This window comes from Syngnathus acus, chromosome 9 (assembly GCF_901709675.1).
Source record: "Syngnathus acus chromosome 9, fSynAcu1.2, whole genome shotgun sequence".
Classification (NCBI taxonomy): domain Eukaryota; kingdom Metazoa; phylum Chordata; class Actinopteri; order Syngnathiformes; family Syngnathidae; genus Syngnathus; species Syngnathus acus.
This window is the reverse complement of record NC_051094.1, coordinates 9,675,216-9,691,963: the sequence shown is the minus strand read 5'-3', so window position 1 is coordinate 9,691,963 and position 16,748 is coordinate 9,675,216. Positions and strand designations below refer to the sequence as shown.

General features: G+C 41.4%; 4 protein-coding genes across 12 annotated transcripts; 1 reads left to right on the top strand and 3 right to left on the bottom strand.

Moving 5' to 3' along the window:
* Positions 1-9: 9 nt before the first annotated feature.
* On the bottom strand, positions 10-2,491 carry LOC119127852 (deoxycytidine kinase-like). The gene is made up of 7 exons (XM_037260045.1): positions 2,086-2,491; positions 1,899-2,008; positions 1,490-1,671; positions 1,164-1,311; positions 966-1,081; positions 747-846; positions 10-618 (listed from the first exon to the last, which is right to left on the bottom strand). Exons 1-7 carry the CDS (start codon positions 2,294-2,296, stop codon positions 592-594), a joined length of 894 nt encoding a protein of 297 aa, XP_037115940.1. The 5' UTR covers positions 2,297-2,491; the 3' UTR covers positions 10-591.
* Positions 2,492-2,936: 445 nt separating this feature from the next.
* Positions 2,937-6,492, bottom strand: tcn2 (transcobalamin II). The gene is made up of 10 exons (XM_037260042.1): positions 6,286-6,492; positions 5,940-6,006; positions 4,852-5,041; positions 4,595-4,764; positions 4,303-4,455; positions 3,968-4,140; positions 3,682-3,856; positions 3,424-3,604; positions 3,232-3,350; positions 2,937-3,118 (listed from the first exon to the last, which is right to left on the bottom strand). The coding sequence occupies exons 2-10, from the start codon at positions 5,995-5,997 to the stop codon at positions 3,057-3,059; spliced, it is 1,281 nt and encodes a 426-aa protein (XP_037115937.1). The 5' UTR covers positions 5,998-6,006; positions 6,286-6,492; the 3' UTR covers positions 2,937-3,056.
* A 41-nt stretch (positions 6,493-6,533) lies between these two features.
* ccdc117 (coiled-coil domain containing 117) lies at positions 6,534-9,119 on the top strand. Of its 2 annotated transcripts, none has more exons than XM_037260047.1 (6): positions 6,534-6,697; positions 7,098-7,259; positions 7,339-7,386; positions 7,471-7,734; positions 8,118-8,258; positions 8,363-9,119. In XM_037260047.1, the coding sequence occupies exons 2-6, from the start codon at positions 7,117-7,119 to the stop codon at positions 8,583-8,585; spliced, it is 819 nt and encodes a 272-aa protein (XP_037115942.1). In that variant the 5' UTR covers positions 6,534-6,697; positions 7,098-7,116; the 3' UTR covers positions 8,586-9,119. The 2 variants fall into 2 exon arrangements, with proteins under 2 accessions (XP_037115942.1, XP_037115941.1); XM_037260046.1 differs by having other exon boundaries at positions 6,535-6,697; positions 7,336-7,386.
* Positions 9,120-9,175: 56 nt separating this feature from the next.
* si:ch211-102c2.8 (trichohyalin) lies at positions 9,176-16,666 on the bottom strand. 8 transcript variants are annotated; one of them, XM_037260035.1, is made up of 27 exons: positions 16,268-16,659; positions 16,090-16,196; positions 15,979-16,012; positions 15,786-15,911; positions 14,961-15,410; positions 14,786-14,863; positions 14,544-14,639; positions 14,214-14,277; positions 14,013-14,148; positions 13,847-13,939; positions 13,667-13,779; positions 13,457-13,583; positions 13,291-13,395; positions 13,109-13,222; positions 12,783-13,013; positions 12,656-12,718; positions 12,278-12,355; positions 12,031-12,213; positions 11,819-11,950; positions 11,522-11,754; positions 11,288-11,414; positions 11,129-11,212; positions 10,821-11,017; positions 10,189-10,215; positions 9,937-10,000; positions 9,698-9,763; positions 9,176-9,590 (listed from the first exon to the last, which is right to left on the bottom strand). In XM_037260035.1, the coding sequence occupies exons 4-27, from the start codon at positions 15,841-15,843 to the stop codon at positions 9,564-9,566; spliced, it is 2,946 nt and encodes a 981-aa protein (XP_037115930.1). In that variant the 5' UTR covers positions 15,844-15,911; positions 15,979-16,012; positions 16,090-16,196; positions 16,268-16,659; the 3' UTR covers positions 9,176-9,563. The 8 variants fall into 8 exon arrangements, with proteins under 8 accessions (XP_037115930.1, XP_037115928.1, XP_037115925.1 ...); XM_037260033.1 differs by having other exon boundaries at positions 9,698-9,863; positions 16,268-16,657; XM_037260030.1 differs by having other exon boundaries at positions 9,176-9,763; positions 15,786-15,899; positions 16,268-16,666.
* Positions 16,667-16,748: the final 82 nt, after the last annotated feature.

The window sequence follows — 16,748 nt, the reverse complement described above, 5'->3', positions numbered from 1 at the left end:
CCACCAAAGTGAAAAAGATAAAACTTTATTAACACAAACAACTAGGAGCGTACTGTATTAAAAAAACACAAACATGTAATGTAACAATTATCACAAATCATGTCACAAGTTCAACCAATTGGTCAAGATTATCACTATGTGTGTGTATGATGTCAGATGGATGAATAATAAAAGTCAAAATATGCCTTTACAAAATAATGCTCAGTTTTGTCTTGTCTTATTTGAAACACATTGTGGTTATCTATGATACATTTGTAGTTGCAGTATGAGATAGAGAGAGATTTCTGAGAGCAAAATAGCAAAACTAGGAGGAATTAACACCTAACAGCATAAATCAGAAGTGAGCACTATCTTTCAAAAGACATTTTGATAAAGCTTTGGATTGTATCACATTACTTAGCATGTAACAGAACAGAGCAAAGCAATGCAAGTGAACATTCAAATAAAAACAATGGTGCTTCAAGCTGTGATCCGACAGTAATAGCATATTACCTTATTGTAGTCAACTTTTTAATGACAGAGTGTGGAGGTCAGGATTCACGTCACATGCCCCTTTCGACTGATGTATTCACACGTGCAATGACACTGTCCTCATAAAGCAATGAAGAAATCCTTCACCTGAAGGATGAAAAAGACCAAACGTTCATTGCTGAAAATGCACAATCATAATTCCAACGTGAACAAAGCGCCCTCTTGTGGCGAATGTTTGCATAGCAGCAGCGATTTTCTAACAGTCCTCTCCCCACCTGTGTGATGAAGTTCTCTTGTGCTTTGGGATCATTCTGAAACTCCACACTGGCATCCAGTTCCAGCACGGGGATCTTTTTCAACCACTCAAAATGGATCCTGAGAGAAGATAGTGGAGCCATGTTTCACTTTTGACAAATTGAAACTAAATAAAAAGATACTTTCTTAAAGTGATTACATTCAATGAGATCCAGTATAGAAATTCTATCTTCACTTACTCCGTTTTTTTCTCCACAAGCCACCTCTCATGCTGCTCATGTAACTTCTGGAGATAGTCCAGCTGCACGGTCTTCTCCTCCTGCCTCCCTCGACGATGCAGGCGCTCCATACATTTCTAACATATACATGTTTGTCACGAATTAAACACGGCCACAAATGCAATGTTGATACCTTTAATGGTAAGAGCTTGTGCAGACCTCAGGTGGTGCTTTGAGATAGATGATGCCTTCTAGTGCCACCTGGTGTCCAAACTGGTTCACAAGCAGCGAGTGCCAGTCCTGGTAGACGGCCCACTCTGTCGAGTTGATACAGCCCAGCTCATACATGTTCAGGGCAAAAATGTATCTGCAAGGGAAAAGTAAATGAGAGAATATTTTAAAGTCACATTCGGAATAAAGTGCTACTTTTTCAAAAACAACATAAATAGTCCAACTGACAATTATGCAATAAGGCTAATGTCGTTAGATTATATGGCCATTGTGGCCACAAGTCCTCCGGTGCAATAATAAAGCATCTGACTGACCTGTCACTGTAGACGGAACGTTCATAAACCTGCACGGGCGCTCCCTGTGAGGGAAGTTGGCGAGCAGGCGCGGGCTGGAGCTGTGTTTTGAAGCGGCTCATGCACGAGTATGTCTGGAAGGTGTAGGACCAGCGCTGAGGATCCTGGTACATCATCTCCAGCAGGTTACTCACAGTTTTCTCCTGTAGTGACAAAGCAGCAGAGATCATATAAATAAGTTGTGTTGATGGAATTTATTTTTGCAATGAAATTACAAAAACAATCAGAGATTCTTTTCATTTGTTTCCCCTTTCTTATTTCTCAAGCACTTTGAAGCATTACAAGCATCAGCATTCATAAGCAATTTCTGCACAAATAATTGTTGTTTTTTTTAGATTTTTGTGGTGATGACACGAAAGCCTGCACGCACCTTTGAGGACCCGCTGTCAATGTTCTGCCATTGACTGACAGGTTCTGAAACCACCTCCCAGTCTGGACAAGCTGCTCTCAATAGTCCTGTAAATGTTGACTTTCCAACAGCTAAAATTGCAAAAGACACAGGGACAGTTGCAATTGTTGTGGTGGATTACACACAATCTCTGGAAAATGGAATTTACCAATATTTCCCTCAATAGAAACTCTCTTCAGTCCATCTTGAGTTGACAAGGCTGCACCGGAGTACATTCTTTTAGCCATGGTACTTCCCTTATGTTTTGGTGGAGCAATATCTCGGTGCAAGTAGTCACGGGTTTCACACAGCCTCAAGAGTCTTGTCTGCGGTTTTGTTAGGAACAACCGACTGAGGATGCACCTGTGCAGGAAAACCATTATGCTAGGTAGCAGTGCTACTCAAGTTATTTTGTCAAGTATTACTCCGTTCTTGCTGTCTTGAGGCATTAAAACGTTTATCTCAAGATCGTTTATCTCCATCCGCTTGACTGTACGAAACGAAATATCAATTTGAATTGTAGTAGCATTTCCAAGTACCATTGCAGCTTTCCATGATGGCGAACGAATGACACGAGCTGACTCCGGAAAAGATGATGACGTACTTCCGGCATGTAGGTTTTCAAAATAAACCATTATATGGGACGGGGGATATCATCAGTTCAGCACTGTACTTTTCTGCTTTAAATGTTTTTTCGATAGTAATTATTAGAAATACAGTTTTCTTAGAACCTAACAAATTATATTTTGCACGGTGTGTGAGACCTAAATAAGAATGACATTTTGTAAATCCAGTACACATTTTTTCTGGATTAATCTTTTTGCAACCAGCAAAGATCACTTCTATTAAAATGCAATTCTCCTTAATCATGACATTCTTGTCAAGAGCCACATTGTAGTTATGGTTTCCATCCAAGGGGCCGTTATGACTGAACCAGTGTTAAGACCTTATATTACACACAAACAACTTTTGAAACCAGAAAAAAAAACTTTTTGCAATTACATTTCAATTGAATAAAACTGTGGAGCCATTAGAAACATTTATTCACTTATCAGTTTACATGTGATTGGACTGAAAGGAATCAAAGTTGCTTGTGCTCCAAACGGCTCACCACTGGATCACTTGTGATTGATTTCAGCATTAATAGCTTGTGTTTTTTAGGGTGATCTTTTGATCCACTTTTAGTTTGTAATCAGCAATACCTAAAACACAGAAACAATGCAGCAATATGTAAAACAACACAGGATTGAGGAGAAAAACAAGTTAGTTTTTGTATTATGCGACTTATGGACAGCGCATGTGTGTGTGTTTTCACCTTCAGTGAGAGAAGTGCCGTCAGACGAGAGGTGCCAGTATTTGCGGTCACTTTGTCTGGCCCGCTCTCCATTCACCACACTTAAGAATGGTCCCCATAGGCTTGATTCATTCTCAAACCTGCATGCACACACCAATTTATATTTCAAGAACACATACTATGAAAGAAGAAAAAAAAAAAAAAAAAACTTACGTGAAGCCATTGTTTATTTCCTTGAGGAGGTGAAGGGCCTCCAACAGAGTGCTTTCCTTGGGCACATCCAGTGAATACACAGTGGATGTCCCGCTTGATGTCACCACTTCCACCATCACGGCCACTTTGGTCGTACTGGGCACGACGACCACGGGGTCGGTGGGCTCGAGAACCAGCGTGTCTGTATGTAGGCAAACAAGTGACAATGTAGACACCGGCTAAAGGTCACAAAGATATAAAGACTAAAGCGGCACCTACTGTCCTCATTGAGGCAGCTCTTGCTTTGAACAGTCAAGTAGGATTTCTGCTGCAGAGCTGGTAGGAGCTGAGATATTGCCATGGGGTTCTGGTATTTGTTGCCTCTTGCATCCCTCCTAATGGCCTCCAGTGAGGCAGCACACTCTGACACCGGAACACCCATTGCCAGAAAAGCCTGAACACAGCATTCAAGAAGATTTGGGCTTTGGATGATGCGGAAACAAGAAACGGTTGATCCAACCATACTACCAGACTTCAGCGGTTCCACTATAAAAATGGTTCTTACTTGAACAACGAGGCCAGTGCTGAACTCATTTCCAAAATGACCATCGCTCCTTTGTGATGTCAAGAGCTTCTCCTTGATGTTGGTCAGGGCCGTGTCAAGCTCAACAGCATTGTGTACATAACTCCCAGAATTCTTCACACACTGGAGGGCCATTGCAGCCATAGCATACGTATCTATGAACCACAAGTGGGAGAGGCCTTGATGGAATTATCAAAATGAAGGCTGATGACACTTTTTATTGGACCATCTGTATTTAATTCAAATATTTACTATCAATAACACCTATAGTACAAGCATAAACTATGACAGCACACATCTGAAAGAGGTTTACCCACCAATGCTCTCACTGTTTCCATGCTGAAAGTCCTCATGTTCGACTGCCTTGATGAGCTTGTTGACAACGTGGTTGTTGACCCTGATGCCACTCACGCATAGAGCGAGTACACCCAATGAGTACTGGTAATAGTTAGTCAAAGGGCGTTGGCTGACTGGACAGGAGAAGACAGATCATTTGAACTACTGGATAAAATTTAAGACCAACATCCTGGCAATGATAATGAAGGGCTACTGTATAGACAGCCAAATAGAATTTATGACCAAAAAAAAAGAAAACAGTAGTAAACTTACAGGCTATGTATTCTTTCTCTCGTTCCATCTGTTTCTTGAGGACCGTCAGCAGTGTCTCACTCTTGTCACCTACAGTGAAGGTGACTGTGTTGAGGTCATAGCAAGATGACTTCAAGGCCAGAGCATACAATGCCAAGCGGCCGGTTAAAGGCTGACCGCCAGAGAGGACGCTAAAGTGCACAAAAGGTCATGACACAGTGAGATAAGGGATTCAATCTTCATACTCAACTCAAAAAGTGGCCATTCTGACAAATTACCTTTGAAGGTCATTGTGTAGATTAGTTGTCAGTCGATTTAAATGTTCCCCCTCTTTTAAAAGGTTGTGCAAGTGTGATAGCCGTAATGCCAAGTGGACACTGGGATTAGGAAGTCCTTCTTGTCCCTCCAGAGAGCGTAGAAGATCTTTATTTAGTGAAAGCAGCAGCTCATGGTTGGATGCAGAATTATCTGGGTTAAAACAGACAGACAGAAAATGGCACACTGTGCATAAAAGCAGTTGCTGAACCCACGGCTTGCTGACTTCAACGTGTCACACTCAGAATTGCTGGTTCAGCAAGAACATCAGGACGAAACTAAGGCACGTGGACTTGGGTTTTATACAATACATAAAGGAGCCTTTGGTACTAAATGTTCTCAATATGTTCATTAAAGTGATTGTTCACTGTCAATTTTTAAAAGGGCAAAGCAGTTATGCCTTTACAAAGATGATTGGTTTTAATTAACAGTGATGCACGTGTATAACGGCATTCCATGATAATGAACGCTCCATCTTACTGCATTGCATCATAGCTAATAAATTAGGTAACAAGAGTTTTAGACAGCAAGGCAGTTCTACACTTATGTAAACTACAACCACAACGTTAAACTGCACCATAACGTTAACAATATAAACTGAACATGATTGTATTTCTAAAACGGCAGGATATTTGACCGGACTTGGACCCAGATCGTGCAATTGACCATGCCGAAACCGTTTGGCGGAGAACAGCAATTCACCTATGTGCAGGTGTGCCACAGAACTTTATCCAATTTAATTGACTTGATCTGAAATTTATTTTTTAAGATTTGTGTGTATCTTTCTTCAATTCCCCTTTCGAACAAAACAAGTTTGGACACACTTCCTATTTTTAGTACTATTGAATAAGAATCTATTGAAGAGTATTTTTCTTTTTTGAGATAATTGTTAGTGTACGTGACATTATGAATGCAAAAATATGCCTTTGTTCAGAGATTGGGAAACACTCATGAGGAAATTGCAAAATCGGTAGCCATCCAGATCATCGAATCAGGTTTGTTTTTAACCTGGATTCTTCCCAAATTTCACAATAGTGTACTCAACACTTACCGCAAGGTAAACTGGAGGCCAATGCCAGTAGCCCGAAAACTAAGACTAAATGATACATCCTGGTTACCTTCAAAAAGAGAAAAACAAAAGAAGATCCAAAAATTAACACCAGTCTTCTAAAGTGTTTGAACAAATAAGACAACAACCAGAAGTGTTCAATACAAAGTCCTGAAGTATTCATCAAGTTTAATTAGTTTGAAGGAGAAAACGGTACGCTCTAAATTGCCAATCAAACCACATCAGTATAAATAAACAACTTTACATATAAACACGCTCCTGGTGACGTCATATGAAAGTAACCCGTCATCATAACGTTACTTTTGTCAAACATGTAGTCATGTGTTACCTTCTTGGAGCGTCAGTCCAGAGTAACGCGACAAGTTATTCAGCTGGGATGATAAGACCTCCACGGTGTCACGTGACTTACTATTTGCGAACACGGAGGAGGAGCTCGCCAATAACCCGGAAATTCAGAAAACCTATCTTGTTGCAGAATTGACCCAAGTTCTGTCTTGTCTCACACACTGTGTTGCTTATGGAGTCAGAGTGAGATTAAAACATGAATTTCCAACGTTTGCACGAACGGGATTTGTTCCTCCCACTGCCGATTCGTCAACAACTACAACTCCCAGGGTTCTTTGCGCGTTTTCCAGAATCTTGTCGATTCTTCGATGAGTTTGCTACGTGCAACTATCTGCATTTACTGCAAGCTGCGGGGACCAAACATTGGACGCGATTTGTGAACGCTACTTTATTAGGTAAATAAGGTTGTGCATGTTTACTGTTCTATTTTGCTATCTTACTGTGGGGTTGAATGTAACGTACACGAGCTAGCAAAACAAACAGTAAAGCTAAACAACATTGCAAAAAGGGGCAGGGCAGTTGTCGTTAAGCAAACGTCTTATTTTAGACACCACGAAGTTGCACTTTTAGGTGGATGGTGCTATAATTTGTGTCGTGTGTATACTATACATGTATTTTACAGCAGTAATTTTGTTTGAATGCGCTCATATCCAAAGGGTTGACCCCGTCTGGTCGTCCCTCTGACATGTTTACCAACACTTAAAGTGCTAGGTTGTAATGAAATAGTTCTGTAAATCAAGACTGTTTGAGCTATCTTTCCACGTTTCACCAACCATGTTTTTTTTTTAAATGTAGTTTGACCTACTGAACCATCATGCATCACTTGGCGCCCACCAGCAGCCAGCTGGGTTTTCTACCAAGCATGTGCACGTTTTCGGGGCCCACAAACCTTCCTGAATTCGATCTTGGATCTACATGTACATCTGGTCAACTGCAGAGTGGAACGCTGTCCAACAGGTAAGGTTTAGTATTTGTATACATTTCCCCACAGTTTTCTACCAAACATTTGCGTAAAATATATCCTCTATCACAGCAGTTGGGAGACGAGGTGCCTCAGGAAGCACAGGAGGAGAGTTGATGATGAGTATGTATAAAACAGCCTTGGTTATGATACAGTGGAAGCGTGTTAGATTTTTTTTTCTCCAAAAGCCTTTTTCTATTCTTTCAGAGGATGTCTTGCCAAACGGAGAAGAATATCAGCGGAAACCGAATTGGACATGTCACACGTCACTGGGAGTCCTGACTGGCCTTCTCCTAACAATTGTTCTACTTTGAGTACCCTCCAAGCCAGCCATGCTCCACCACAGCCTTGCCCAGCCCCTCGCAACCTGACACCACTGCTGCCCTCTTCTTCCCCATCCCGACCTGAGACGGCGAGCTCCTGCATGGAGATCGAGGCAGCTCAGAGGAGACTTCGGGAGATTGAAAACAGGTATGTAACATAGCGACGATACGGCGGACTTGCAATACATTCAAGTCTTCAGATGTGTATTTTTTAGCTTTAAGCTGCATGACCCAGCTTGTTCCGCACCACTGGATCAATTACTCGAAGGAGACAAAACACCCGATCACAAATTTGCCGCTCAATGACTACAGCATACACTGACTAAAACTAATTTGTGATGACATTTTGTTTGTATCTCTGCTGAAGAAATTGGTGGGAGGCTTGCAAAGCGTGGTCTATCTGAGACACCATCGTGTTTGTGCTTCAAAATGCAGGCACTTCAAACTTAGTTGTTGCATTCTTGAGATGGCACTGAAAAATTAAAAAAGATCACCACGTTGTCCCATTAAGACTGATCTATCATTGACTAGAATAACGCTGGAGGACGATGACGAGGATCTCGATGTGGAGCCAGCCCAACGAAGGCCGGTGTTGGTCATCTCGGACAGTTTGAAGGAAGGCCTGCAGCGAGGCATCAGTGACATTCTCCCACACACAGTAGCCCAATCTGTGTATGTTCTCTGCTTTCAGATTGTCAAGTGAAATAGAGAAAAAAAAAAAAAATCTCTCTGGACATTTTACTTTGCCACTGACTCCTGCTACGTCATTTGTTTAGGAGCCATTCCTGCATGGAGCTGGTGTTGTGGCGGCCACCAGAGAACCCCTTCTGTCGCAGACTAAAAGGCTCCTTGCAGAAACAGAGGAAACAGACTGTTTTGCGACAGCCCCCCACTCCATGTCCTTCGCCCACCCCGCACAGCACTCCCGTCGACACGCACAGCCCTCTCCTTAACTTTCCCGTCGCTGAAAGCTGTGGAGAGGAGGACATGGAAATGTAAGAAGGAGCAAGACTACTCGGACATGTCATGTTTGGGACTAAGTTGCTTTCTTTAGACTTGTCGGAATCATCCGCTGCTTTGGTCACATTTTGCAACTTGAGTGAAATCTGTCAACTTGCTTCATAGCAACATTCACACAGCCTGTGTCAGGGTAGAGGAATTCATTCTCTTACCAATTCTAAGCATTTGCCAAAGTCTAGTAAACTGTTTACATTACACTGGCAGGTGTATTTTGTTGTTCTTTTTTTTGCTTTGCTTTTCGGTAATCTGCAGAGCACAACCCCTGATTTTTGGACCCTTATGCCGTCATAAATGAGGAACATGATTCCTCCCAATGCTAATATGCATGACCTTGTACTTGAAGGATCATATTTCTATATTGCTTAGCAAGAATGCTATTTGAGTTTACAGGAGTTTACGAAATCTTGGAAATTTCTCTTTTGATTGGATTTGTGTTTTTCTGCATGCTCGCAGCAATGAGACATTTTTCCTTTGTTTTCTAGTAAAATGATGCTTCATACTTTTGTTGAAAAAGTGTGCTGTATGTATGCAAAAACCAACCATCCTTTGATACGTGACACTAATCCAGATTCTGGTTCATATAGGTGACAAAATATTTATTGCAGAAGTTGAATGTATCTTTGTGCCGTTTAGCCTTTACAACTTAACATGATGTAACATTTATGAGCATATAAGGGATTCCCACAAAGACGAGCTTTATGAGATTTCAGTGTGAAATCTGTAAACCTCTGCAATGTTAAGCCATAAAACCTCAACACGGAGGAAAGTTCAAAAGATGACCTTGTGTCATTTGTCACCGTGACCTATCTTAAGTACAGGCAACAGTGAATGATTCATTGTAAAAGATACAAAAGCAAAATGCAACAGCTATATCGCCTCAAGTGACAAGACAATCTTTAAAACAATACTGTAACGTTTCAAATCCTTAACTTGCGGTTGGCCTGATAGGCGAGGCTCTCAAGCTTTCATACTCTCTTGCTCAAGCTGTAAAACAAACAAAATTGAGCAGTATTAGAAATACTACTTTGCATGCCCACTGAAAATGCATCACACAAAAGTGTTGCCATATTGACACTAAAAAATGCGCTGACTGTATGAAGGTTAGATCCTGTTGGCATCCATGTCTGGTTCTCTACACGGAGCTGCTTGACTCTGCTCTGCAAGTAATGCACAAGTTTTAATGAGGCCACATCTGAAGGGCTCTGGGGGGGCAGCGTAGACGTATGTCAAGCAGTCCGAATGGGAATCATCGTGATGCTGATGGAAACAAAAAGTATTTCCTCCAACTGTATTCACGTGCTTGTAAGTTTCTCGTGATGAGAAATGGTACCTTTGCACTAAGCTTTCTTTGACCGTCTACCCTCAGCTTTTCCTCTTCATTTGTTGACGTCTTTCTGAAAAAGAAACCGAAACACATTTGGAGATGTTAGCTAACCTATTACATTAGTCATATGTTACATCAATGGGCGAATCAACTGATTGTGAGATATCAGTTTGGGTGATGGTTACATCATGCTGGTTAAGTACAGTAATAGTAACTATGACTATTGTTCAATTGGTTTATAGGCTACAGCACATTTACCTGCCACTTAATAACTTTGTTCTGCACCTGTAGGATGGCAAAAATGAATGGCACATTTTAAATACACAGTGTGAGTCTGTAAAGAAAGATTTTTTCCTGTTCAGAGGAACAATTTGATTGCAGTGCAATACATTTCAATATCATACCAGAGTTGATTTCATTCTGTAGTTTGATTTAACCCTTAGATGCATACATACGTGGGTAAAAAATGACCCGGTGAGCTTTTTTTTTTTTTTTTTTTTTAAATATCTTCACAAGAAAAATTGTTAAGGTTTTAACTTCTTTTTCAAAGAAGTTAAAAAGTTCAAAATAAAGATATTTCAAACATTAAATCATTGTTGTGTGGTCCTAGATATAGTAATACCTAATATCATAGAAGTGAATTACTCTACCAAAATGGCATAAAACCACATCGATTCTAATATGGGTCATTTTTGACCCACTTATGGAAGAGTGTCACTTGTCACAGTCACTTGTGCATCTATGGGTTAAGGTGGTAAAATGTTGGGATTTTGTTAACTATAATCATCCAAATCATGTAACATTTCAGTCTGGTTTGCGTAATCTATATTTCACTTTTTGAATTGAACTCCTGAAATGGTATTCAAATGTTGCCCTGATATGCATGTCACCTTTCCAATTCGGCAGTCAACTCTTCCTCAAACTTGCAGGCTAGTCGGGCAGTGGTCTGTTCCTTCCATTGAGTCATGTTCTTCTGGACTTGCCTCAGCTCCATGTCTTTGGCCTCCAGTTGCTTGCGAAGTGAGACCTCCAGTCCTCCGTCACTCACATGAGACCATTTCAAACTACTGAGCTCCTCAATGTGCTCCTGGGTCAATCAAATTTGATTCATCCAGGAATTCAGTTTGGGTACAACCGGACCAGTTTTTTTTTTTTTTTTTTTTTTAAACACACACATACCTGAAAGTTGCATGCATACCTGAATGAGACACTCCTTCAGAGAATCCAAGGCTTGGTTTCTCTCCATCCTCATCTGCTCCCTCTGAATCCTCAACTCTCGCTCCTGGAAGCAAACCCTTCTGAACTTAGCTGTCCGTAAACTGGGCTATGTGTGAATATTCACTTGGCCAAATTTTACCTTGTCTTTGAACAGCTGTTGACTCGCTTGCCTTTGAGAATCAACCTCTTGATGAAGGGACTCAATCAAATGCTTCAATGAGTCTTGTTGACCTTTCAGTTGCACAAGAGCCTCGTCTATGGTGGAGCTGTCATGTGCAAAACCTTTGTCAGGAATGTGTCCACTAAATCATTTAATTCAATGTGTAGTTTTGTTACAAATTTTGATTACATTTGCTTTATTGTTTTTGCATACCCGGGAGGGAGCTGCACAGTATTTTGTTGGCCGCCGTTCTTCTCTACCAAGAGGTGTAGAAAGTCGCATTCCGCCACCAGCTCCTGAGCCCAAACCGCGAGTTGCTGCTCCTGCTCAGCTCTGACTTCATTTTGGATGATCTGCTGCTCTTCAAGCATCTCGCGGATCTGCTCTGTTTCCTCCTTGGCCTGCTGTGCAGCCTGCTCAAGCTTCATCACAGTCTTCTCACTCTCCTATAAAAGAGGAGTAGCAGTTTAAGAGCGCAGGCTCAGAGTTTGTGAGGAGGTCATCTCGTACTTGCAGCATGTGTTTCTGCAACTTGTCCAGCTCGTCCTGTTGCTCCTGCTTGAGCGACCTGCAAATGGCAGAGAGCAGAGACTCCTGCTCTCGCTGCTGCAAAGAGCGCTCAGCCTCCAGCTCCTGCACACGCTTATGGAAGTGAAAGCGACAAGAACAACTGATCGGGATTAGAAATTTTTGACAAGCTGAATTGTCGAAAGCTAACGTACATTTTGCAGCTCCGTCACATGACGCTGAAGAGTAAGCGCCTTGGTGTTCTCTCGATGCAGCTCACTCCTGGTAGCTTCCAGGCTCCTCCTGTTTTGTTCTTCTAATAAACCACAGTGGAAGTGTACAGCTGCAATCTTCTCTGCCTCCCACTTTGTCCTCTCCTCATCGATGGCTTTTTGCACCTGAATGAGAGCGGGCACAATGTTCAGGTAATGAAGAGTTCAAAACTCAAATGGTTGACGGTACCTTCTGTAATGTTTGTGCATGCAGCTCTTCTTCATGTTTCCTTGACTCCTCCTTCTGGTGCTCCAGTGAATTTCTCAGCTGCCAGTATTTGATCAATCATATACTCTTCAGTCACTCAGGTTATTAAATCTTTCTTGTTGTAGAGGTGCGACAAGTAATCGATTATAAATATAATCAATAGTTATTTTTAATAATTGAGGAATCTTTTAGATACGTTTTTTTTATTTAAAATTGTCCATATGGTTGGAATTTCAATATCTTATTTCAATATTTTTTATTTTTTTATTTTTTATTTTAATATTTTGAAATGGGACTGATTATCTATGTATTGAATCAAAATAAAAACTTTTAATTTGGAAAACTATGATGACCACTTACCGTTTGTACTTGCTCTTCGTGAACCAAGGCTAAATCTTTTCTCTGCTGCTTCAGCGCTGCCTCCTGAAATATTTCATGAAGTCTTAGTCAAATGTTGTGGATAACTTTGACGATTCTAAATTCTCACCATCATTGCGTGGGCGTGTTCTTCAGCTTCTTTAACAGCATTGCGCTGTTGGCTTTTCATGAACTCGAGCTCTCCTTTTACTTTGTCTCTTTCTGTTTGCAAGCCTCCATGCTGTTCCCGTAGCTCTTGCACTTGTTGCTCCTTCTGACCCAACATTTTCTCCAGGGTTTCCACCTTGACTGTGCATGCTCCAAGTTTTCCCTCTAGTTCCTGTGCTTGACATTCCAGAGCCTAAAATCAAAACAGCGCTTCTGTAAAAGTATTGCACAACTGCTGTTGTGTGATTTACTGGACAGGAATTAGAAGCACGGTTTCTAAAGAGTCACCTCTGTCTCTTTGTTTTTCTGCTTCTGCGTCTCCTCTAGACATGCACATCTGTTCCTCAGTGAGGTCTCTGCCTCTGAGGCCCTCATCAGTTCCTCACAAGTTTCCTCCAGCATCTGTTGGTTCAATAATATTAGCATAAAAGTACAGACTTGGAAAATGAGGTCGCCCTGTAATATTGTACTTGTTGCATGGATTCTTGCTTCTCTCTTGCCCGTCGTTGCTCGGAGAATAGTTCAGCTTTGGCAGAAGCCAACTGTCTCTCCAGCTCTGACATCACCGTGTTGGTCTGTTTGTGAGGTCGTTGGACTAATAAGTCAAGTGTGCCCCACTTCAAAAAATATATATACCTGAGATTGCTGAACTGTTAGCACCTTAGACAGCTGCTTAAGTTGTTTGTTCTTTAGTTCTTCTTGCAAATTCCGGACTTGACAGAGGAATGACTCCTTTTGCTTTTGAAGTTTCTGCAGCTGGCAACTGTACAACACAACAAACAACTTTTTGAAATAATTTTGTCTTATCACAGTCCTGCTTTATGCCGACAAAGTTTGAATCCATACCTTAATGAGTCTACCTCTGCTTTACAATCCTTGAGCAAGACCTCTAACTGCCTCTTCTCTGTTTCTAGGTGCCCAGACTCTGTACTAAGCCGCTCAAGATCATGAAAGGCATGCTGGGAAGAAAAAAAACCCATCATTAATTTCTCTGATAAATGGCTGAATGAATATTTTACACTTTACCTTTCTTCTCAATTGCAGCTCAGAAAGGGAGAGTTCGACCTCCGTTAAATGAGACTTTTTCATGCGGAGAGTCTCCTCCTCTTTCTCACATTTCTAAATCAAACAAACACAAGGATGCTTGTTCACAGGCAGTTGACCAAATGCACGCCATTTGGCGGCAACATACTTGTCTGAGGGAAGTGAGGCGCTCGCTCATCTTCTCCCAAGCTGAGTGCATCTTCTCTGAGGCTTGCTCAAGCTCGGACCCCCTGCTCCGGTGTCCTTTCGAGTCTTCCTTGTCATCGTCCTCCATAGACAGAGTTCTAGCAATGAAAAATAAATTACAATACATAGAAACAAGTGTGCTTTGCTCTTCCTCTCTTTTTACCTGCATGTATGCTGCTTTTTATGCAGAGTACTTTTGTTTCGATCAGCTCTGGTGGGTCGTTGAACTTTGTGGACAAAGAACGTTAGTCATCTTTCATGCCTTGTTTAATTAATTAGTTAATGCCTTGTACGGTGAAATGTTGGGAAAAAGTCTAATCTGAAACCAAATGTAAATTGAAAATCTGTTGTGTGTGTTACAGCAGGAATGTGAGCGTGCCACCTTGAATGTTGCAAGTCTGATTCAGATTTTGATTGTATTTTGTCATTTATTGTGCATCCAATCAATACAAATCCTGGATAGTTGATATTGTCTCTCTTTGTCAACTCTTACCAGCTCGTCTGTGGAGGACCTGCCTGACTTGATCTGTGCAGACCGAATCAAGGTCACTGTCAATGGACACTGTGTCAAAATTCCACACAGGTACTCCTGTGAAACAAAGAATAGCATTGAGAAGTAAAGCTATGCTAACTGAGCAGTGTTAAAACAGAATATTGTTTAGAGAGGGTCATTTAAAACTGATCCTGGTTGTCTTGTGTTGGACACATGCAAATGCAGTAATGTGTGTCCGATACCTGCTAACCGCCTGACCTTCGGAGAAGAAATGTGCTTTGGGTTTTGGTGTTCTTTTTCAACCTCTGTGCTGAAAAAGACTGAAAGGGAAGAAAAAAAACAGTTCAATAAAGTCTCTGTCACTCACACAAAATCAGCGGGACTCTGGTTTCGTGTCTGTGAATCCTCTTTTCTCACCACCGTGTGAAGTCTGAACTCCAGATGTTTCAGAAGGACGTCTTGCCAGATCCTCACTTTGGTCTGGCTTATGTTGGATAAAGGCAACGCTCGCTATGTTTTTAGAACTTCTAATACCATTTTGGTCACATACGCAAGGGTCCACATCTGATGTCATCAGTGTCCTTTCAGCGTCCTCTTTGTTGAGCTCTGTAATGCTCCCCTCTGGCAATGCCAGTTCAACCATCTCCTCTCTAAAGCACCTCACAAAATCTTCCGTACAAATACTTTCGGAAGGAGGATGAGGGTCCCTTGACATATCCCCCTGCTTACAAGTTTCTCCAAGAAGTCTCTCTAGTCTCCACATGACCTGTTCTTTGTGAGACTCCATCTGCACTTTGCTGCTTGTCCATACGTCCAGTTCCCACGTGGCCATTTCACGTGTTGCAGGAGCCACGGAGCTTGTACTCTCTGCAGGCAAAAAGACAAGTGTCATACATGAGCAGCACATTTTTAGATGTTCAACGTCGGATCGGGTCAGCATTGAAAGGAATTGATTTAAATTTATGGTTTGTGCAAATAATAAAAGAAAACATTGATATTTACATCCTCATAATCTGAGAACCAAAAGACAGCAGATTTGACCTAGATTTTTTTTTTTTCTTTCAGAAACAAATGTCAATTTAAGTCTTCCAATGATATGAAATGAAAAATTGAATATTAAATAAAGAATAACTCCAAGCTCCACAAACTGTAGGCAGGAACAACGACAAGTCCCAACTCCCAACAAAAACAAAACTTTGCTGTCATAAAGAAAATCCGGTTTTCTCCTGAATGACATCTTACCCAGTGTTTGTTCCACTGCTGGAGTAACTTGCAGTTCCGACAAGACATTGGGTATCATTTGTGCGGGACACTGTGCTGCCAAGACCGGTATCTTTACTCAAAGACTGACTCAACCTAAAGGTGCAACTGAACACACCAGATGAGAAAACATCAACAGAAATAACATTCAAATATTCGATGAGGTGCGTCTTACCTGAATTGATACAGTCATGCTGCTGATGCTTGACCTGCGTGCATTTGTTTCAATCAAGTTTATTCATTCACTGAATATTTGATGTACGATTTAGAACAGAAAACGACAGACTTGCAGCTTCCTGAGCTGAGCGTCAATGGCATCCAACAGAAAGTCACAGGGATCCGCTTTTAGAAACGGTCGACCTGGTTCAAACCCACTGCTGCTGTTGAGTTGCTCTTTAAGCATAGAAAACAAAGCGCAACTGTTTACACAAATGGATGACTGTTCTACTTTTATAATTGCAGACCTGAGTGAAATTCTTCCTTGTCCCTTCTGTCTTGGCTGAGCTGGTCCATTTTGTTGTACCGGGTATACAAATGCAGTCCAAGTAAGGCTGCTGGTTCACAATGTTGCTCGGTTGTCATGGAAACCAAAGTAGTATATCTTAAATCATGCCTTGCAGGCTTTCCACAAGGAGACTGAATGACTTGATCCTACACAGCTGGATAATTCTACAAACGCAAAGAAAGCTAAGCGGCTTGAATTTACTTTCGAGGAGAGACAAATTGTTTTCCAAGCAGCTGCAGTGGGTCGCAACTGGGGGCGTCGAGTTGCCATAGAAACCGCACGCAACCAATTTAAAGTTTAGCTTGCTCACAGTAGAAAGAAACATTGACTGCTGCTAATTTGCTGGGAGAGCACAAAGTAGAACGTGCATGAATATGTGTATATTCACATATATGACAAATTGTTGTATTTCATATATTTTACTAAAAAATGCAAGCAGA